Below are 24,313 nucleotides of genomic sequence, written 5' to 3'. Positions count from 1 at the left end.
ATGGATAGTAAGTACAGTTTATTTGGGTGAGATTAATGCACATTTGATCATTTTAATTAATTAGAATGTAGTTATAAAATTAAATTGAATCACTAATTTCCTTTCAACATGTGTGATAAGGAAGACAGAAGTTTGCAGACAAACACAAAAGCCTAATGTCAGAGGTACGTGACTGGGTAACTTGTTAATCAACGGACATCGTGTGGTCAGTTATGGGGACTGACAAAAAATACAGGTCTTAAAGAGTGAACCATAGGTGTCATTTGCTTCAGTTTTAAACTCTTTGTCGAGCTTGTCATGACTGTATTCAAATAGACAGCGATGTAAATAGGGCAAGCATTCTGATGGTAATACATTTTCATGTAACTTGTCGGAGTCAGGTTTGTTACATATAAACATAAAGAGAGAAAGTGCAGTTTACTTGAAAAAGTGATTTAAATATGTTTAATTAAAGATGATATTTTTCAAGAGAAAAAATGGTGGTCTTTGTATTAAAGGACCTCAAAGAGGCACAGATTTCATGTTATTGTTATTGTTATGGTTACCATAGACATTTTATCACATTATAGGTAAGTTATTGCATCATTAACTTTTATCACATTACAATGGAAATATTACTATGTTATTTGCAGTTATTACATTATTGGCTGCTACATGGCCTTCTCCCATTAAGTCCAGTTCGACAAACGAGGAAAAAGTCTGTGGGCATCTGGTGGGCTGGTTGAGGGACATAGAGCCAGACTGGGATAGAACCATGACAGATAGAATAAATGAAGTTTAATTAAAAGAAAAGTTCAACATTTTGGGAAATATGCTTGTTCTCTTTTTTTTCTCTGAGAGTGGGATGAGCAGATTGACATAAATCTCAAGTCTGTTGTTTAAGTACGGAGCTAGGCTAGGCACACTAGAATCACAACATGGTTAGCCTATCTTAGCATTAAGAATGGAAGCAGGGGGAAAAACTTAGCCTGGCTCCATCAAAAGTTTAAAATACACCTGAAAGGAAGGATGTGTGATGATATCGTTCAAAGGAAGAGCTGTCGAAGTTCTTGTTTTGTAGACGTTTATTAGACGATGGCCATCGGGTCCATTCCATATACAAAGATGGTCTGGGCAATGTACCACTGTCGGTGCACAGCTTATATAGGGTTACACATCTGTATCTTATCATATGAATAACATGTTTTCCAGGGGCACTCCCTCCGTTGGGAGCCATCCATCAAGTGATTGACAGCTATCTCACAACATATTATGTGTCACAACATGCCCACATCTGGAACAGTTCCAAACTTAACCATGGATCCATTGTTTGTATCTAAAAGGCCACCCAGAAGGGCTATGCCATTTTACCCAAGGTGTCATACAGACCAGGGAATGTTTCTGTCACACGTCCAACATCCAAAATCAGTAAAATACATAGGGTCAGATAAAAATCATACTAACAACACCTAACAACAACTCTAGAGCACAGCTTTTGGTTTTTGTCTCTTTACGTTCACCCTCACTGTGACTGTAAGTGTTGTTCCCCAGGTTGTGTTGAACAAACAAGATACAGTGTGTTAATTAGTCAGGTTCGGGGGTGGTTTATTACGTTTGACAGAGGCTAGCTGTTTCCCCCCGTTTCCAGTCTTTATGCTAAGCTAGGCTAACCACACCCTGACTCTGTACTTAACACATATCTATCTGAACATCTCACTCAAAGAAAGAAAGAGAACAAGTTCATTTCCCAAAATGTAAAACTATTATTTTAGATGGTTAAATAGCTTGTAAAGAAACTTTGCAACATTCCAAACATATTGGAAATATATGTTACAATATAATCTGTGTCTACTGAGCTATTTTACATCTGTGTACAAAACATTCTTTTCCTTCCTTGCTTACACTCATAATAACATAAAATATCCGTAAGGTTCTGTTTTGCATCATGTTTCTGGACTCTCTCTCTCACTCCCATTCAGTCAGCCCCCCCCCCCCCCCCACGAGCAGTTGGTTGCACACAAACACACACACAGCGGCTCCTGCTGTGCTGTGGCCAGTGAGAGTCAATCCACACCATGGACAGAGGAAAGGCAGTCAGCAGGGATTTACGCGGAAAATCCAGCCCAGATCCTTCACATAGAAATCAGTCCACAGGCTGTTACAGACAACCCAGAATCTCATTTTTGAAGTTCTGTTACAACCCGTTAACTCATTGGCAATAAAAAACAATTAATACATGTCAATTACTGCATAATTCCTACATATAGAGCCTTTAAATAAGTAACCTAAAATAACACATGAAAGAGTAGTACATGCTTTAAGTCAAATAAACCATTTCCCATGCTAAACCTCCACTTGGCAATGAGAAGGAAATATCTCTACATCTTTGGTTAGAGCATGTTTCACTTACAGCCACACATACACAAAAACTAGTGCAACTTGAATTCATGCAAGAACATTACTTTCCACACCACCAATATGCACCATCTGCAACATCTTTCAAATGATTTTGATGGCACATGCTTTTTGTTTGAAGAAAAATGACTCAGTCTTGTTGTTAGTGGGTTTAGTGTGCACATAGTCTTTTTTGAGACTACCACAGGGGGCACCAAAGTCCACATTTTTAAAATCCTGAACATATAGACTTTTAAAAAAGTATTTTCTGTTTGGACCTGTAGGCCAGATCTTATCGAGTTCATGCTTGTGAGTTTCTGGTCTTCTGTGTATCCAACAACCTTCCCCACCACTGTCACTGTGCCACTGAGAGCGTCATGTGTTTCAGCGGGGCTGTAACAGTCCCAGTGAGGTGCTGTTGTCCACGTAGTGTCACTGATTTAGTTTTGTTGCTGGTCTCTCCCGGCTGTTGTCGAACAAGTTGTGTCTCCGCTGTTTTCTGCGATTCATTTTGGACAGATCCTTATCGAACACCTCTCCAGAGCGCAGAGCAGATACCAAGTCATCAAACTCACCGCCCTCCTCGCCATCTTCATTTGCTTTGGCTTTCCTTGCCTTCTGCTCCCTGTCTTTCTTCAACTTGAGAGGAAAAAGAGAAGGAGAGGATGGATGTTATGATTCATTTAATGTTTTTACTCATTTATCCACTTATGAGGTGACCATCAGACTTGGTATCAATTTATGCAGAACTGGGAAAGTGGGTAGGCAATGTCAGACATTAGCTCTCCACAGTGAGTGTTGACACTTGTGCCTATTTCAACATTTTCTCATGAATGCATTCAAAGGTTAGAATACTTTTCATTCATCTAATGTATGTAAAAATCAGCTGTGTATCCTTTTAAGTGATCTGCCTACAGTACATCTCTGTGCCTGCGTGAGCTAATAATGTCTTCTAACCTGTGCCTCCATGAGTGCCCGTTTCTCCTCTTCCTCCTTGCGTCTGGCCATGTTCTCGTTGTCCTGTTGGGCCTCTGAGAAGGCAGTGAGGAAAGTGTCGAAGATCCCAAAGAACTCATCAGGCTGCAGCTTGGACGAGTCTTCCCCAAAGTGTCTCAGCACCTTTCCATACTTCAACAAGAGATATGAAGAGTGACAGTGGAACAGAGAGTGAAGGACATAGAGAAAAAGAGACAACACACGCGCAAGTCAAATACAGGGGTGTAATTAATCATTGTGAAGACTTGTAGTTACTGAGGATGTGTGCTGGAACTGACTTGTATAGAAATTGAATCTATGGCATCACATGCACTTTAATAATCTAGTCATAATGTGCTTAAAGTAGTGTTGTAACTAGGAATGAACCCTTACAAACACTTAGCATGGAGACTGTAAGCAGGGGGAACAGCTAGCCTGATGATGGTGGTGGAGACCACTATCTAACACATCACTCTAAATCCCCCATAGGTCTACCACTGGGTTTTTAGTTACTGACTGATTTTACACCTTAAAACTTATTGTTATGATGATGTTTGACATTTTTTGAAGGCAAAGTAAAAGTCACAATTGCCAGTTGCCCACTCACCAGTTCTTTGGCTTCACTGAGTGACTCCTCTACCTCAGAGAAGCTGAAGGAGGCTACAGTGATGAACTGACTGACCACTGGAACAAATTTATCAGCAGGACCATGAGAGGACTCAGCCTGCTGGTACTGCAGCTCCTGGAGATGAACAAACACACAGGCAGACATATTGACATTGATTAGTTAGATTGATGTACAAATACACTGACTTTGAAATTTTCCACACATGCATTTTGATTATTTTTATGGGTTTACAGGTCCTTGGTTGATTAAACGTTCTCAGACAATACTGAAAAGATTTTCAATACTTAATTCTGTGTTCTCTCACCGCTTCAACACTCTTTAGACCACTTCTCAGATTGCCAATGTCCTTCTCCAACTCTGTCATACTAGAGAGACGATGAAAGCGAGAGAGAGAGAGATGGGGGGAGAGGTAATGATGAAAGGAATAGACAGTAACATGAAAATAAAAGGAACATCAGTTTTTTCTCTGATATGTGTCTCTGTGGTTTTAGGTGGAGCTGGAACTTGAACTATTTCTTGTTTATCAGCAGTTGGGTGCAGTGACTCTGAGGAGTTTTGTGGTCACAGTGAGGTTGTCAAGTTTGCTACCATGGTGCCTGTACAGAGACCAAAACCAAAACCTGTGCACCAACTGTATCTGGCAACCTGCACCATAGCCGGACACACAGCAAAGCAATTAAGTGCACGCTGGAAATAGTTCCAGCATGTTAAAAGACACGTTCTAGAATTTTCAAGTCTGTCTTAAAACAATAGTCAGGTAACTAAATGTACGTTGAAAAAGGGTTTTCTTGCTGTAACCATTCCTTCTGTTCATACTGGCTATTAAAAGACCGTTTCATACCACACTCTCAATGTAAGTGATGGGGAACAACATCCAGAGTCCTCAATCTGTGCAAAAATATATTCTAAAGTTTATCTGAAGCTAATATGTATGAGCAGAAATTCCCTCTTTGTGTTACTGTCCCTCCACTGCAGCTCAGCACAGAAACACTGTTTGGCTTAGCTAGGCTAACCACATCCATATTTAACACACAGACATGAGATGGATATCAATCCTTTCATCTCACTCTCTGGAAGCTAGCAATTAAGCATATTTTCCGAAACACTGCGCTATCTTTTTAAGATAAAAAGACAATACTCCCGTGAATCATTTAGGGTCTACATTGGAAGGCAATATTTTATTATTTTAGCATCTCCTACATCTCCCAGTTCTGCTGTACTTGACTTACATACTTGATTAGAGAGTGAGACAGTTACATATCCTACCTCTAGTTTTATAAATATGTTTGATTGCGTAACCGGATTCTGTTTTTGCAGTCACTGGCATAATACTATATGTGTGTGTGTGTGAGTGTGTGTGTGTCTATTTGTGTCTGTTAGTTCTTACTTGACTCTCGAAGCTTCTGGCACATTCTGTAACTCTTCACTGAAGGCTGCCACCTTAGGAAACTTCTTCTCCAATACGTGGATCATGTAGTGAAGTAGAGTGATGTTTCTACAGAGACACACCGTACACACTTATCAGTCATTTATCACTCCCCAGACTTCTCAAAGAAATGGTCAAACTAGAAAATAGGCCTCACAGCACACATTTTGACTTGTTATAGTTGGAAAAAACAAAGATGTAGTGTCCCTGTAAAGCATGACAGTGAGTCAGCATGTGGAATACCAGGATCCTGAAACTGAAAGAGCTAATCACACCTTAATTTACACCTGTTCTTTTCATACTGTCTTGTATCAACATGTCTTCCATGAAAAAGGTCTATAATATATGAAAGCATGCTGTGAACTGTACTTGTCAATGCTTGACTTGGTGTCAGCTATCTTGTTGAGACTTGAGACTTTAAACCCATAGGCATTTCCTCGCTGTCCTTTGTTCATGTAGTTCCCAAAGGCCAGAACCACCTCTAGGAGCTGACGCAGGGTCCTGCTCTGCACCACCTCCATGGATGCAAGACACAGAGCTGCAACCACAGGCACAAGGAGGCAGTATCACACAAGATGTCTTCATATGCAATATTCTTCTCAAATACAAATGATATCTTGCATCTTGCAGTGTTGTAATGTCTAATACCTTGTAAAACAGAAGTAATAGAAACCTTGAGAGAAATGCATAACATGCTATGTTCTCAAACATTTACTTGCATCCATTCACTGAGTAAACAGATGACCCTTTGGGGTGGAAAACAGTACCTTTGATTTTAGGTTTGACCTCAGCCACTCTTTCAGCAAACTTCTTTTTGAAGTACAGAGATAAGAGTCTCTGTTGATAGTGGTTGATTCTGGAGAAGAAGAAAATAAACAGTGAAACTGTAAGTGAATTAAAACGTGGAACATCGCTCAAAGGATGGGTTCACAATTATTCAGGTGTGTCTTCAAACAACAGTCAGGTGTCCATATGAACAGTGAAAGTAATCATTCCTCCTGTTCATACTGGATATTAAAAGATCCTTCAAATGTGTTTTCAATGGAAGTGATGGAGGCCGAAATCCACAGTGTGTCCACACAGTCATTTAAAAGTTGATGTGAAGCTTATATGAGTCTTCATCAGTCTGAGTTAATCATATCAAGTGGATATCTGACACATTTACAGTCTTTTTAGCATCAAATTCCCTCTTTGTGTTTCCTATAGTATAGTAACAAAAAGACTGTAATACTGAAAGATATCTACTTGATTTGACTCATTTGGAAAAAGTCAAATCAAGTAAAGAAAAACATGTTTCAATATTCATTTGGGCTCCTGACTGTTGTTTTAAGACAGACTTTATTAATTGTGAACCCGTTCTTTTAGAGATTTTACTTTTATCACTTGAAGTAAAACCCTGTTTTAAGTGACTAAGCAACTGTGAATCAAACTTCTTTGAGTCTAAATAAATCTTTTGTCAAGGTTATTGTAAAATGTTAAAGTATTGTAAGTGCTGTGTAAAAGCAACATGTATGATGAAATACCATGAGAACCTGACCTTTGCCTACAACTATTCTGCAGCGCTTTTATCTTAAAGAATAACTGCACCATTATGTGCAGCAGCAGACTGTGGTGACATATACAACCACACCCAGCTGTGATCATGGGTGTGATCAGAAGTTCAACTGAATTTCAACCTAGTAACAATGCTTTTCCTCTATATATGTAAGTTCTATTGTGTAATTACTCTTCAAAGTGTATAATGCCTCCTGTATGTTCTTGCTGCAATCAACCGCTATGCTGAAAGACAATAGAAATCCAGGCTGTGTGTTGAGATGGCTGCTGTGTGTGTGTGTGTGTGTGTGTGTGTGTTCTGGTGTGTACCTGCTCATCTCATACAGGAAGCGGTCTGCTTTGGCCATACGCTCCAGCTCATGCTTGTGTTCCTCTAACAGCTCAATGTCACTTTTCTCAGGAACAAACTTCAGAAGCTTCACACACAGACACATAAACACAAACAGTCATTAGTGCATTTCATTTGATTGTTTTTTTACTGTTACATGTATGAGCCTAGATAATCAAAATCTCCAACTGACTCATGTTTCCTTGACCGCTCCCTAGTACAAAGTCTGTGTAATCTCTAATTGAGCCCATGTGTGAATATACGGGCGTGTTGATGACATTTCATGCGGCTGGCAAACACCTGTTATCACCTTGTAAAGTTGTTATGGCAAATGCAGCAGACACAGAGCAACATTAGCATTCATGTGGAGTTCTGTTTTTGACCATCTAATGAATGCAAGTTCCATATTCACTCTCCATACATCTTTAGTTATAAACACACATGATTCTACACTGTAAAGTCTTCATTTGAAACATGTTCTGATGATGTGTATGTTTAGGTACCTGCTCCAGCATGTCTTTGGGTAAGTCTTCCTGTTCATCCATGGTCAGGATGGCATGACGGATCTCCTCATTGGTCAACTTCAGTCTGTGATACAAACATGTAATGTTACTTAAACCTGAAATACCAGATTTTCTGGGCACTAGTGTGTGTAAACGACTTTACCAGCCTGCCTGTAGAGATGAACAATGTGTCCAGGCTGCTAACAGCAACAAACACAGTTTATGTCTGACTTCCATCGTTCAGCAGTGTTTTTTTCATTCATTCATTCAATCCTCACACACATACACACACTGACCGTGAAAGCAGAATGTTACAATTCTGTGCTCGGCGACCATCAATAACTGACAGCTCCTTGACTTTCTTAGCAGAAGTATGGTCATCCTCAGCCTCTTTCTGTTAATACAGAGAAACGTGTTATAATACAACACAATACAAGATTGGGAATTTGGCATTGTGTCATGATCTCAAGGTAACAGTGCACGTCATGAGACAATAAACACAATCTCTAAAGAAAAGAAAATAATTTATTCATGGCTGTGACTCAATGGCCGTGACGCAGTGAAAAGAAATCTATGAATGGATAAATGGATATGTCAGTGAAACAGAGAAAATGAAAGGAGGCAAAAGAGAAAATTCCATTATTGCTGAAGGCATGGGAAGGCAGGGGTCTTATATGTTTAGTGTCAGTGTGTAATACATTACTTGTGGCTTCTGGTAAGCTGAGAAGGTCCTCTGGAAGTCGTCAAGATCCAGAACTTGGAAAACCTTGAGATCATCAATCTCTGTCCATATGGTTCCTTCTAACTTGTTCTAAAACAAACAATAATGCAGTCTGACAAAAAAGAAAACTTCTCTCTGCCGCTTTCAACCATATCCACATAGCTCTTAAATCACTGCAAAGCTCAGTAAGTCACTATTTTCCTAAAGGAGTTCCCAAGGAAGCCTGTGAGCTGCTGTTTGGTGTTCATGAGTTAAGTTATCATCATCAATTATGATCCAGAAAGCAGCAGTATATTGCTTCTGTGTTGATCATCTTTATATGATTTATTTAATAAAATATGTTTGCCTCACATGGATGTGTATATATCATTTTTTCATTTTCAGGATTATATTGAATGTGGCGCTTAAAATGTCAATGTTAAAATGTCATGAAGACATCAGAATCAGACCAAGATGTTGGTTCAACCATTTTAGGACATGCTCATCTATACTAAATATGTACTGTATACATAAATGTTCATAGACTAGTTAAAAAGGCCTGTTGATGATAACATATTGTCATGTCACTGGAACGTTGAGGAAAGGCATTCAGGTGACAGCGAGGGGAAACCTGGGACATCGGTTTAGCTTTCATTTTGGAACTTCTTTTAGCCATGCTAGTGGTGTGGCTCTATGGCAATGTTGGCCTGTTGGCCTGTCGTCAGTCAGTCAGTCAGTCAGTCAGTCCACCACTTTGGTCTGACTGACACACTAAAATATCTCAACTGTTGGATGGATTGCCATAACATTTTCTACAGATATTCATGGTTCCCGGATCATGTTGACTTTGGTGATCCTGACTTTTCCTGTGGAGCCACTAGCAGGTTAAAATCAGGTTTTTAGTGAAATATCTCCAAAACTAATGCATTGCTAAATCTGGTGCAGACATTCATGCTCCCTTCAGGATGAATTGCAATAACTTTGGTGATCCTGACTTTTCATTCAGTGTCATCATCAGGTGAAAGTTTTTATTCTGTCCAATACTTCAGTTTATGACCAAATACATGCAAAAGTAATGTGTGTGCTTAGTGTTAATTAGCAAATGTTAACATGCAACACACCAAAATAAGATAGATACAGTGTCATTATATCAGCTAAATCTGCTCAGCATGTTAGCACTGTCATTATGAGCATGTTAGCATGATGATATTAACATTTAGCTAAAAGCACTTCTGTTTTTTTTGCGTGGGTTTCGTCCAGGTGCTCTGGCTTCCTCCCAAAGACCAAAAATGTGCAGGTTAGGTTAATTGGTGACTCTAAATTGCCTGTAGGTGTGAATGGTTGTTTATCTCTACTGCTATATGTTAGCCCTGTGGTTGACTGGTAACCTGTCCAGGTGTACCCTGCCTCTCACCCAGGGTCAGCTGGGATCAGCTCCCACTCCCCCACGACCCACTAGAGGACAGGTGGTAAAGAAAATCGATGGATGAACTTCTGGTTTAAATACATGAGGATTAGTGTAGTAGTAACACTAACAGCTGTAATATTAGTAGCAGCACTGTAGTGGTGTATGTAATATGTGTATGTAATTGTATAATAACAGCAGTACTGACAGCGATGGAAGGTGTTGTAGTAGCAGTAGTAGTGATAGTAATAATAATAATAATGATAATAATAATAGTAATAGTAATAGCAGGCCTGGCAATAGTAAGTACCTCAGGCAGTTTGCTCCAGTTGAATGACTTCAGTGGGTTTGATGGCTGAGGAATATTCTTCTTCTTCTGGGGGGCAGTTCCTAATGAAGCTCCTGGAGGAGGAGGTGGAGCAAATGGAGCCATGCCAAAAACTGGTGGGCCTCCTGGAGGAGGAGGAGGAGGTGGTGGTGGAGGAGGAGGAGGAGGAGGAGGAGTTACAGACAGGATAGGAACAATAGGTTCTACACCACCAGAAGTCACAGGAGGTCCACCTGGAACACTGGTGGTCTAACAAGACAACAGAGAAGAAGATAACTTAAAATTGAATCATCATGAACAGACAGATGAATGATCATTGTGATGCTGGGATGCTATCACACAAAAATACAAAACACAGATAAATGTATCTTGTGTTGGTGAACATACAGAGTTTAGTTGCTGCAGCCGAGCAGACAGCTCTGCTACTTGTAGTTTAGCTTGCTTGTGGTCATTGCTTTCTCGCTCCAGTTTGTCTTTCATCTTGTTCAGCATGGCCATCATGTCTTCTTTCTCCTTATTCTTGGCCTCACACTCTCTCTCTTTCTTTTCAAAACGCTGCTGTAAGTTCTGATGCTCTGGGGAAAAGAGAAGGTGAGATGGATAGAAATTAGAGACTTACCATATAGGACAGTGTTCATTCCACAAACTGCAGTTAAGTTATTCAAAGTATAATTATTGGAGGAAGAGCTGCTGGGAGACAAGAGGAGCGGAGAGGCAGAGCCAAGAACAAACAAGCTTGTAAGTTTCTGTATCTGCACTAATTTATCATGGTTTCTGATATACCTGCTTGCATGTCTAGTATAGTTTGTGAATTACATGGAACACTTATGCCCAGCTGATCAAATCAGCTAAATCTGTAAAATATATTTTTTTTTTATTATTTAAAACAAAAAAGATTAAACCAGTAGAGCCAAAGTCTGTATGTATGCTCCACTTTTTTCCAATTCTGGTCTAACAGAATGCAAAGTTTTAATCCCTTCAGTATGTATATAGCGTATAAATGTGTGTGTCTGTGTGTGTTTACCTTTTCTCATTTTATCTGCTTGTTCTTTCCATTGTTTGACCTCATTCTCCTTAACCAGCCTGTAGACACAAACCCATACAAACATGACTAATAAGGTATTTTACACATGGTTTGCGTCTACTACACATATGCACACACCATAGTTGGGTTTTTTTTGGAGACTGGAGTTTTCCAGGGTCATCTTGCCTCCCCTTTTAAAAAAAACCTTTCATCATTTACAGTACAGAACTGTTATTTCAATAATTATTTTCAGTTGTTGTTGAAAAAATAAAAGCATCATAGTATGTAGGCTAAAGATTTGAAACAACATAGATGCATCTTTGCTAGTCATAAACCAAATTATACCATAAACAACTGCAGTATAACTGGACTATCTATCACTGGTGTCAAGGGCGAATAATCTAAATCTAAAATCTAATGCAGTAGCCTTCTCTGAACAAGTGTCTCTATGTTATACTCATAAACATGTTACATGCTCTTCTTAGGTAATATGTCAAAATTACAAAACAAAGAGTTTTTGTCAGCAAAATGATTACGTCATGTAGTTATTTGACTTTACCTACTGTGTATAAACAGTAAGAGGTAATTCCATTAGATAGCTCTAAGTTGATGGTTTCTTATTGAAATATTACTGAAATATGGCACAATATTTCTCTGGTTCATTATGACCCTGGAAACTTACATGCGAACAATGTTCTTAACGTTGAAGTCCTCCAGTGGAGCAACGTCAGGGTTTTCACCTTTGTCTGTCTGCAGAACCAGCTGCTGAACTATTCGGTCCAGCAACACCCAGTACTGAAGGGTGTTACTGTTCTGCTTATCTAGAGACACAGAGAGTGGTCAGCAGGGAGGAAAAGCTGCTACAGGCATGGATCAGTCATATAAATCTGCATACAGTATATTATGACAGTCTTACATGGCATCATGAGACAGTGCTGCAGTGCAGACAGGAGGTGAGGGTAAGCTTCAGTGTGATTCAGATTCTTCTTGATCAGCTCAAACATCTGGCTCGCACTTTTAGTCTCTATATGAACCTGATGCAATGCACCAAAAGACATTAATCATCAGACTTATATCATCTGATTTGCATTTTCACATTTTATTTGACATCAAATAGAAATGCAATGCATAATATGTATTTATTATAATAGAACACATTGTTCATTTTGCCATCTTTGCATTCAAATGCCTGATTCTGCAGCATGTGTTAGCACTGCATTAGCAACTTGATCAACACATTTAGATTTCCAAAAATCAACGGCATAAAGGTTTGAATAAATGACTTACTGCATCAAAGCGTTTGGACAGCAGAAGTTCATCTTCATTCCTCAGCATCTCAAAAAAGTCCAGATGTCTGGAAGAAAACAACCACATAACAACCAAACTCAGAGAGTCATTTAAAAGTCAAAGCATAAACACTCTTCTGACCTGTTGTTTAGCTGATTAGGTCCATGACACAGTGTACATGTTTCTACATGCTAGCACCTTGTTCACTTTCAGTGATGATGTACCTGTCCAGGGTGGAATTATCATGAGAGTGTAGTTTGTCAATGACCGGCTGAATTCCCAACATCAGGAACTCATAGCGCAAATGGATACGGAACTCCAGACTGGTCTGAAAACAAACACACACACACACACGGCAACATGGCAATGGGACAGGTAATGTCAACAAGATGAAGGGAATTTAGTTAAGTGTTTGCTTTAGACAGACAGTAACACACCTTAAAGAAAAAATGCACCTTAATATTCTTTAAAACAGTTAAAACAGCCAGATCTAGAACACAGTTCTGAGGGGACTGGTTAAGTGTTCAACAACATAATGTTAATCCAGGATACTCTCAATAAAGCAACAATAACATCTGAAATAATTGCAGCAAAAGAAAACATCAGGTAGTAGCATCTTTCTTCTACACTAATCTGGAACAAAATATTTCACCATCAACAACATTAACAGACCACAGTACAGCAAGAAAATATGTGAATCTTTTGTTTATCACAGAGAGAAGTGAGGTGAAGTCTTTTTGTGTATTTGTTGACAATAAGAAAACTACAGAATATCACCAGCCTTATACTCTGAGGAGGCCGGTGGAAGAGAAGTGAGTACACCCAAAAACAAATCATATTCTATCATTCTACATAACTCCTAGGAGATATTTAACATGATAAAATGATGATATATAGAAAGTGTGAAAGTTCACTTCACCTCTCCTGCTCCTTTGCTGAGCACAGCATTGATGAAGGACATGATTGCAGTCTTCAGATTAACTTCATCTCTGTAGCGACCTGTGGATCTATCCAAGTCTGTCAGCAGGGTCTGCACACAAAACAGAACATACACAGCTTAAACCACCATGAAGCATCTCATATTTCATGCTTATATTGAATACATAGATTTAGTTCTTCTCTTTATAGTTTGTTTGACATTGTCCTCAGTTTGGCCAGCTAGTTTCAATGTGTACTTTCCTTTTCCTTGGTTGCTGTGGACTCTAAATATAATTATTCAAGACAGTCCATTGGTCAATTCAACATGAATAGAAGTGAAATCTGGTCTGACAGTGTAGTCAGAGCTTAGGTTATTGTGTTAAGACATCAGATTAATAATCATCTATTTAATGCACCATTCATTTTACAGAAATTATATGAAGCACAAACAAATGAACAAACACAAACAGACCTGAAAGCGTGTTCTCTCTGAGGCAAATGTCTGGTAGTGCAGCATGGCTTCCAGAACTTTCTTATGGCCTCCTGGCACCAAACACACTGCACCCAGGATCTCTAACACTGCAACCTACAGAGAGAGAAGGAAGGGTTGACTAAAAATCACAAGATATTATTCCTGGTTTCACAGTGATATTAGTGGGAAAAGTAAAAGTTGGACTTCAAAGAAAGAAAATGACGAAATCTGTGATCAGAACCACTCAGCATAACCATGCAAACCATGACAAACTAACTTTTAAGTAACTCTTTGGTTCCATGTTCCATCTGTTGTTACCACATTCATTTATTGTATAATGTCAGATTTTCTTTCCATAAACATTTTGTAGCTGAGAAGACTGCCATGCTACTGAATTAAATTCCAACAAAACCAAACTAGTAGTTTTACTTTGACTCTTCAGTGTGTGACTAAAAGTACCAAATACAACTATATAAAATACTCTCATTACAAGTAAAAGTCCTGCATGAAAATCCTACTAAAGTATTGCAGTAAAAGTACATAAGTATTATGAGCTTGATGTAGTTAAAGTATTGCAGTAAAAGTAGTGGTTTGGTCCCTCTGACTGATATATTATTATATATGACATCAGTAGATTATTAATAGTGAAGCATCAGTGTTAGAGCAGCATGTTACTGTTTTAGCTGCTGGAGGTGGAGCTAGTTTACACTACTTTATATACAGTTAACTGGTTTAGTCCAGTGGTTCCCAACCTAGGGGTGGGGCCCCTCCAAAGGGTCAGCAGATAAATCTGAGGGGTCGTGAGATGATTAATGGGAGAGGAAAGAAGAAAAAACAAAGTTCTGATACACAAATCTGTTTTCAGTTTTTGGACTCTTTCTCTAATCTTTGATTTTTGCTGAAACATTGAATCATTTGAACATTTATTGAAATGAAAGCATGTGAGAAGTCAAATAAATGTAGTGGAGTAGAAAGTACAATATCTCCCTCTGATATGTAGTGGAGTGGAAGTATAAAGTAGCATCACATGGAAAGACTCAAGTAAAGTACAGAGTCCAGAATGGTGCCCAATCACAAACAGCATTCACGAAACAAACATATGAACCAGATCGTTCATGATTTAAGAGTAAGAGACAGTTTAAAAGTATTCTATGATGTAGTTAGCGTTGCACCTACCTTGGTTTTGATGTTTTCAGTGGCCAGACTTTGTGCGATGATATTGATGCTCTCACAGTGACCCAGGACATGAGCTCTGCCCTGTGAGTTGTTCATCAGAGCTTTGATGCAGCCAATCAGTGAAGTGTGGATCGGAGACTCTGTTGTCTCATAGTCCATTGACTTGAGGAAATTCAGGATACAAGACAGGCCGTCCAACTCAATGAAACGTGTGACAAAGCTGGGGGAGATCAATCAGAGTGACAGGTTAAGGTTATATTCTACATATTCAGAATGATGTTCATGTTAGAACTGGACTTGTACCTCATGGGCTGTGTCCTCAGGGCTGTCTTCAGACCTTCTACGATCTTATGTCTTCCCTGTTCTTCCTCATCCTCCAGTGCCAGCAGAGTCTTCCTCTGTGGGAGAAGGGGTGAACAAAATAATGCCTCTCAATGTGTCACTGTTCCAGACATACAAACCTACTCAGAGGCAGTAATGGAGAATGTTTGGTCCTTCACTAGAACTAAGTGTTGGTGGTTTATAGTGTAAGATAGGGGCATTCTGTGATATCAGTGGACATGACATTAAGAAAAACTGCAACATTCATCAAATGTACTCCTACTTACTTTAATAATCATCAGTATTTTTCACCTATTATAAAGCAAATGCAAGTAACAAAACAAAATATGTCTTTCTGTGTCTGTGAATGAACTGAGAACAGATTATGAGTATTACTCACAGCAGCTATGGACCTGAGCTGGTCAATATAAAACTCTGGCCAGCTGGTTGCTCCTTTATTCTCTTCTGTTTCCTGAAATACACACACACACACACACACACACACACACACACACACACAGGTCAGGGCTATGCATATACTTACCCATGTTTTATCTGTAGACGATTGGCTGCACTAGAAGGGTTCACTAGGAGAACTCACAGTAGATTGAATAGTAGAAAATGAGAAACCTGCAGCTGCTCTGAATAAAAAGTGAGTGCACTATGGATGAGGTGTGTCTAAGTGTGGCATTTTTATGTGGAAGATTTTTTACATTTAAAGTCCATCTGAAACTATCTATAAAAATGTTTGCTAAGAAACATTTTTATAGATCCATGATGTTTATTTTGACTTGTGAACTTTTTTAGTCAAAATTGTTATTATCAAAAAATCCTAATTTGTATGAAAGGTTGTATGAAAGCCCTGGTTGAGTTGAAGAAGGACTAGCAAGCAGCAACCACTGATGAAACTGTCTGAGACACCTTTCAGTCATGCAAAAACACTCCCTGAAAATGAGCTTTAATAATCTCCATAACAGGAAAACACACATTAAAACACTCAACTGTTATTAACTATAAAAAAAGTTTTTCTTGGTTCCAGCATCTTGTGGCTATTAGAAAAACTGTAGTGCAAGACACATTAAAGACAAGATATGGCAAATGTCAAGGCCTCAATATGCTTCAAATGACTGTCAGCTGTGTGGACGTGAAAAGGTGGGCAGGTTTGAATTCCTCTCTCAAGATCTTATTTTCAGTCTTTATGCAACCACTGCTGTCACTGTTCATACATACAATTGGGCCCAACACCATCAATACCTTCCAGGAGATATTGTGTAAAAGTCTGTGTTAGTTGATTCATCACATCTCGCCCCTCTCTATGAGTGAAGCTATCTTTCCTCTTTAGCCATGTTTGGACAACACTTCTACAATGTACAGTGTTTGAAGCATCAGTAGAAGCAGTAGCTCCTGCACTAGGAAAGCAGCTGCCCTATGAACAGCTTATACAGGTAAGTTGGCTATAGTTGTTAGAGTTTCTTACCATTTTCTTACTACAGTAGATCTGCCATTTTTTCTCTGCTGGCAAAGCAAACATGGCGACTCTGTGCTCCTCTGTAAGGTCCAGTTCATCCTGGAAAAGAGGGAAAAAAAGGGGGAAGGAAGAAGATAAGAAGCAAGCTGTTGAATAATTATGGATCTTTGAAGGCACATATGAATAAGCAGTGTTCAGAAAAAACAAAACATTTTCTCTCTGGTTGTGTACTCACCACCAGCTCAGTGAACATAGAGTCCAGCTCTTGAAGAGGGGGCATAGGCAGGTTGGGTTCCAGTACAGTCATAGTGGTGATGTTATCATGGCAGTAGGTGATCTCTGGTTGGTCACTTCCTTTGAGGCAGCAAGAAAATAGAGATGATAGGCTGCTCCCTTGTTGCTGCTTCCCCCGGGACGCCATGGTTACGGCCAGAGCCTGATCAGAAGTAGTGACTGGAAAGGAAAAATAAAATATCAGTAAAAAGATGATGTCAGTTAAACTAAAAACACACAGCAAACATTTCTTTAAGTATCCCAAACAAAATACAAACCCTCATATGTTTTTCTGATGTCTGTTTCATCAGTTGAAGAGCACCAATGTATCACCACACTGTAGCCTGTAGGTGTATATCATCCTGCTAATAAAGATGTTTTACTTAGTGAATCCAGAGCAGATTTTGTCAACAGCTATTGGTCATGTTGATGGGTTTGATATTCATGGCACCCAGAGGATGATGCTATTCCATCAAATATATCAATTCACACCAGGAAAAGTGAATATAGCACATTAACTATAAGTCAGTATGTGAACTTACTGTTCACCAGCTCAGAGAAACATAGAGTCTGCGGGCTTCATTTAACATGCACAGTTTTGTGCATGTGCTCATTTCTACACATAGAATCAGATTCATCAATAAATCTCTTCCTGTGCTTGAGTGTGCACACATATACTGTAGAACTACCCCTGACCAGGTGTACCAATAAACCTTAGTGGTACTCAGGTGTAAACTACAGACACACAAACCCCAAGTCACCTGTCAACCATGATGTTAGCCTAACTGGCAGACTGACCACCTGTGGCTCCACATTAGAAATTCAGAGAATGTGTATTCACTTTACTGCAAATCATTATATGACCATCATGTAACTGAAACCTTTTTTGCCTGCCCATACCCTGTATCATTATTTATTTGCTTTTTTTGATGTTTTTTAAAAAACGTGACTATTTAGATTTCATTTTCTTTCAAAATACATAGACGTTCCAAAAGTTTACAAGAATGACTTCATTCCAGTATGAATTTCTTTTTCTATTCATGGCAGCTTTAATAAAATGTTTTAGAAATTAGCAGTAGATTTTGATGCATATTGATGAGACAATAGCAACCTGAAAAATCAAAATAGCTAATGGTAAAGCTAGTTGAAGTCATTTATGTCAAGTTAGAGCATGGTGGAACGTAGCGACATTTAATGACTTTTCAAACAAGCTTGAGCTACTTTCCATTGAAAATATTTGTTAGAACAAATATTTGTAAACTGATTTTTCTTTTGGGGTAAATTAAACTCTCTTTTTTGAAAATTCACATGTTATTCTTCATGCCTGCCAACATGGTCCATCACACCCCATAACTGGAAAGGTTAAACATTGTTCCATCCAACACTGCTACATTTTTATACTGCAGGGTTTCATGAACGCTGAACCCTTTAGGTGGTGCAGCTGGGGCTTTCCATTTTTAAGTAGTCTGTTCAAAGATGCAGGCTTGATAAGCAACCAGATCTCCAACCTCAGAACAGAGAGTTTGAACCTATATCCATACATTAATATCACAGGCACACCTTTTGAATACAGACTTACTATCTCTTTAAACATGAATACATAAAATGAGCATTAATATTTATTAGCTTGAACACCCATAAACATGTCTCTAACATTCTCAACAACACACACAACACATCAAGGTGAACAAACACACACATAAAAGAACAGACAGACACACATTCATTTGGGTGTGATGAACAAACCACAACTGGAAGTGTTCTTGTTCACCCCATTGAGTCATGAGGTGTGGTTCAGTGCACTTCCACAACAGTCATGTGTTTGATCGTTTATTTAACGGTTTGATTTATGACAGACATGGCACTTTGGTATGTTGCCTGAAAAAAAAAACAGTTTCATTGTAAACTGTGAGTAATGTCTACATACTCAGGTCCTTCCACAGTCCTAAGATACCTGCTGAATATAGAAGTCACAACAAATAAGGTTATGTGTTTCTACTATATACATTATCTAACCAGCAACAGAGTGGTAATACAGTTTCAGTTCAATCAGCCTTTGTTGCAGCCAAAGTGACACTTTGACTGTAAAGAGAATGTTTTTGTTTGCACACTTACAAACATTTGACTTTTTTTAAAAAAAATTTAATTTTAACTTTGTATTTAAGTTATAGCTAAAATCATGAACATTCACAACATTTAATGGAAAAAGCCAACGACTACTGTAAATGTGGCCAGTAGTTGTTGAGTTAATGTATTGTTTCAGAAGTAAAATGCTGGACAGATCGAAACACTGACTGACTGAAATCACCATTCTCTGACAACCAATCAAATAAATAAAAGTACTGGTACTTTTACAACAGATGTCTGTGGATGTTTGTTAATACACTGTACACTCAGGTTCCTTGCCTCAGTCACGTAAATGTTTTTCTTACATAACAGCATGTCAATGGTTGCTGCAGGACTCCAATAATGATCAGCACAGTCTGTGTGTGTTCATGTTGTGTATAGATTGATGGGAGGGTTATAATTCATCCTGATGCTCAGATGAACCTGCCAGCTCAGAGTTTGTTGGGTTTAATCAATACTTCATTGATCCCTGCAGGGAAAGTGTGTTTTCTCTGTCCTGAGCTCTTCCACATGGAGGTCAAGGGTCAGTGTCAGCCACACAGAAGTCAGCTGTCCTGGGGCTCAAGGACAGTTCAGTCAGTAAATGTTTGCTGGAGCTTGTTGTTTCCCAACATGGATCTATGTTGTTGATGAGGCTGCTAACCACATGTCCTCATCAAGCAGAAAAGCAAAACTCCCTCTGTATCTGTCAGTATCCCTGCTTGTGTTCTATCAGCTCTCAGATGTAAGTCGCTTTGGATAAAAGTGTCTGCTAAATGAAACTGTAAATTGTAAATTGTATCTGCTAATATAATTGCTTTTATGAAATTTATTTCAAGTTTCAAGTTTATTTTATTTGTATAGCACTTTAGAAATCAAACAAGTTTTGCACCAAAGTGCATCACAAAGACAGACACATACTGTATGTATACACACACAAGCATAAAGACATATATGTGCATGACAGATGTTATGAAAATAAAGCAAGATTAAATCTTTAATCATCTTTACTCAGCTAATGAAACAGCTGCAAATGACTGATCTGAATGTATCATCATCATGTAGAGGTTGTGCCCCAAATTTTTAGTCCAATGTAGTTTTGTATTGTAGGATGTAATGTACTTTGCAGATTCCAGGGCCACGTGGAAGTTTGATGGCAATGATGATGTGAATCTCCAGTCAGATATGATAAAATGAATTTAATACTTTGAGTTGGATCAGATGACTTAACAAGCTAAGAGTGACCTGCTAGCAGTTGCCAAACAGTAACACTACAAACTCAACCGCACACAGCAAGCCTGTGTACTCTTTATTTGAACTCCAAACTGTTGCCCCAGATAGAAGATCTGTCAAGTTCCAAAGGCCAACATAACATCAGCATCCAAGGTCAGTCACAGCCCTGCTAAGTTTTACTTAACTGACCACTAACTATTTGCAAGGGAGCTTTCATTTACAATAATTCTGACAGATACCACAAACGTCTCGTGAAAGTCTTATTGAACTTTTCGAATTAACTAGATAAACGTCCTTAATCAAGTAAAACAGAATACAAGTCTATATGTAAAGGAAAAATACTGATGGATAAATCTCAGGGATGTAGGTGAGGTCATGTCCTCTGTGTTGTTTCTGGGTACTTTGGTTGTATTTTTTCTTGAAGGCAGGTTACATTCTACAATAACATTTATATTACACAGGATGCTTGATATATGTTATGTATTCAGCATCTGTAAATATGACTTTTTCTTTGCCCATTTCTGTACCTAAAGGGGACCTTTTATACTTTTCCTTATTTTTAGTCCTATATGTTACTTTTCACTTTAACAGCTGTTTCAAATATTGAACATTTTACTGCACTACATTTAATTGACAGCTTTAGTTACTTTCCAGACTATGATTTTACAATAAAAAAACATGTATGATAAACTTATAAAATACAGAATTCAACGCATTGTTAAAGATGAAACAAGAGGTTCTTAATCTCTTTGGCTGAGCCTTTCTAAAGGAGCTGTGTCTAATTAGAGCCCAATATTTCAAATTATCCAATATTTAAAAAAAACAAAGATTAAAGTCCATGATGAATTCATATTATTAAGCAGAACATTATTTTATTATCTTCTCTCTATCACATTAATCATTCTGTCCCCAGATTTATCTGGCGACTCTTTGGAGGGGCCCGATCCCTAGGTAGGAAACCATTGGACTAACTAGCTAACTGTTTATAAAGTAGTTCAATATGTACGTAGTTCAGTATGGAATGGCGTGTACATTATTTTATTCATTTATTTATTTATTGGGTTTTTATATATTCTGTAGCTTCACATTAGTGCTCCATATGTATTCAAATTTTTGGTCAAAGTATATATGTTTTAGCATCAAAATGCCAATTTTAATAAGCCCTTCTAAAACCTTTTTCTCATGTGACCTGACGTAGGTTTCTGCATGATGACGTAGCTACATATAAACCAATATAAATCCCCTAACCCTCAAAGTTTCCTCCCGCCAGCAAATGACTCCTAATCAGAGCAGAGTCCAGTGTAACTCGCAGGTGTTATTCGTCCCTCTTTCTGTCTCCTCCAGAGTTATCAGCACTCAGCAGCTGTCTGTCCCTCTGTCCGGTGCATTTATAAAGATCTCACACTCAGATTCAGCGCTGCAACATCGCTTGTTCATGCTCTAACATAAAGCAACCGAATATGTCACCATCAGCATTATCATCAGGGGAGTGCATCAGTGATCTAACCTGCATCACTGCTTTTTGCTAATGGCTGGGTCAGCGTTTCCGTTCGGAGTCGTTCTTTAATAATCTAATCATTTCCTAATAATCAGTCATAAGCCCCGTTTTTCTACAGAACAACGTTTGATACCTTGAGGACACTTTGCTTTTACTTAAAATCCCCCTTCACTCAAAAATATGTTTTTCTTCTTGTTCCTTCATTTGGATATTTGAGTTTCACTGTGCACAATGATATATGTGCAGAGTTTGACACTAGAAAGCTGTTTTCACATTGATCTGCTGAGTTTAAGGGGCGTACCTATGAGTATAATTTGTGACATCATGACTAAATTAGAGGCAAGTGAGGACCAGTATACAATTTACACAAGTAACTCTCTAGTGCACATTCACTGGGAATAGATTTTTCAGTAAAGTAGGAGACATCTTGTATCCAGCAGCTAAAATTCCCCTCCAGACATGTTTTAAGATATATAAAACTACTCTGCTTGGAATAATAATATGTCTAATATGGTTTTTACACACAAAAAGTTCAATTACCTCATTAAAATCCTTAAAATTACATGTACTTCTTCTCCCTCATTAAAAAAAATCCAGACTCTATGAATATGCAAATATATTAATTTCAAAGCTTTAAGTGCTGGACACAAGATGTCTACTTCTTCACTTTTAAGTCCATTCTCAATGTATGTGCACTGCAGGCTTCAAGCTTCCACATAACACTTGTGTAAGTGGCATACTGGACCAGGATTGGCTCCAAACTAGTTGTGATGTCACAAGTCATGCTCGTAGGTCCGCCCCTTAAACTCAGATTTTCTATGAGCACAGAGAAACTTTCCACTTTCAGAAGAGGGAATGTGAGAACAGCCTTGTAGTGTCAAACTCTGCACATATATCATTCTGCGCAATGGAACTCAAACATTCTTGTAAAGGAACAAGAGGCAAAACATTTTTGAGTGGAGGGGGACTTTAAGTAGAAATTTGAATGCAGGATTTTCTTTTAATGGAGTATTTTTACAGTATTGTACTGGCACATTTACTCCAGCAAAGGATGGGAGTTCTTTTTCCACTACTGTGGAGATGGCTTTGAAACAGCATTTAGTCATCATGTGGTGAGATACAATTTACAGAATACCTCAATATCTCTAAAATCCTGGCTGCAGGTCCTGATAAAACACATTAAGTGACATAAAGTGTATGGATCATCTTGGGTTTCTTACCTTTGTGATGACAGTTCCAGCTCTATGTAATGCAGTGAGATGCCATGTTCAGTGTATGTAGCAGTCAGGTGTCCGGTGAACATCTATGACAGAGATCATTCACTCTGCTCTCACTGTATATCATTCCAACATTATAACAGCTGCTTATCACTGAAGACGTTCTTCAAAAAACAATCTCAATAACTGTGCAGACACTGGTTCTTTCTCTACATGTTTTATATAATCCAAAGAGAGAGAAAGAGAAAAGAAACAAGAGACTAAAGGACGCAAAACAATGCTGAAACCAGACTCAAACTCCAAGAACCCAGACCTTCACAGAACTCTTAGGCTGAAAATTTAGTGTCAAAACTAAATGTTATTCTGAATCTTAACTCAGCCTGTGGCATCTTCATTAGAGCTGAAGTCATTTCAAATGTTCAGAGAGAATCCACAGTTGTAATCCACAGAGAGTTTGTTTAGTTGGAAACTGAGTAAAAAATGGAATCCACAAATGTTTAGAGAAAGAAAAGTTACAGAGATCTGGTTTGATTCAGTAGTTTCCTCAAAGTTTGGCAGAAACATCCAGGTGTCCAAGAAAAATACAAATCATCTATCACTGACTTCATCTGTCCACACAGCTCCTGTTCTTGTATTTCAGTCTCTTCTTTTCCTCTTTCCACTCTGATGTGTCCATGAGTTAAACTTGCTGTGTGTCTCTGTGTATGTGTCAAGTAGAATGTAAAGAAAAAGTGACAGATCAGCCTGGGTGAGTGTGTACAGTATGCGGAGAGTTCAGAACACACACTACTGCATTCCTGGTGGAGGCAGTCACGCCCAGACCTCACCCACTGCATTGTGTGTGAGGGAGAGAGAGGCGTGTGTGACAGTGTCTGTGATCATATCTATGCAGCATCTCATCACGTCTGATAAGCAATATTTGTTGCTGCTTCAGAACCAGTTGGTCTCACATGATCATGCTCTAATCAACATACTGTAGACTATGTGACTGGAACGTATCTGAGTGGACTGTCAGTAAGGAACAGAAGGAAGTGAATTAGAAGTTTTGTAAATGTAAGTTTTGTGTTGTTCTTTTTTAGCTCATGAATCTCATGTTCTGT

At 38.6% G+C, this 24,313-nt stretch overlaps 1 protein-coding gene across 1 annotated transcript; it reads right to left on the bottom strand.

Moving 5' to 3' along the window:
• Window positions 1-1,592: 1,592 nt before the first annotated feature.
• daam1a (dishevelled associated activator of morphogenesis 1a) lies at window positions 1,593-23,940 on the bottom strand. Its single transcript, XM_044373903.1, has 26 exons — window positions 23,217-23,940; window positions 17,122-17,339; window positions 16,896-16,985; window positions 15,819-15,890; window positions 15,401-15,495; window positions 15,098-15,317; window positions 13,922-14,035; window positions 13,451-13,561; window positions 12,756-12,859; window positions 12,532-12,598; window positions 12,161-12,278; window positions 11,927-12,065; window positions 11,245-11,303; window positions 10,608-10,795; window positions 10,203-10,469; window positions 8,491-8,598; window positions 8,084-8,181; window positions 7,788-7,872; window positions 7,266-7,372; window positions 6,170-6,258; window positions 5,772-5,940; window positions 5,364-5,471; window positions 4,281-4,341; window positions 3,956-4,090; window positions 3,331-3,501; window positions 1,593-3,012 (listed from the first exon to the last, which is right to left on the bottom strand). Exons 2-26 carry the CDS (start codon window positions 17,305-17,307, stop codon window positions 2,806-2,808), a joined length of 3,168 nt encoding a protein of 1,055 aa, XP_044229838.1. The 5' UTR covers window positions 17,308-17,339; window positions 23,217-23,940; the 3' UTR covers window positions 1,593-2,805.
• Window positions 23,941-24,313: the final 373 nt, after the last annotated feature.

Source organism: Thunnus albacares, chromosome 15 (genome assembly GCF_914725855.1).
Source record: "Thunnus albacares chromosome 15, fThuAlb1.1, whole genome shotgun sequence".
Taxonomy (NCBI): Eukaryota; Metazoa; Chordata; class Actinopteri; order Scombriformes; family Scombridae; genus Thunnus; species Thunnus albacares.
This window is presented reverse-complemented; position numbering and strand designations above follow the sequence as displayed.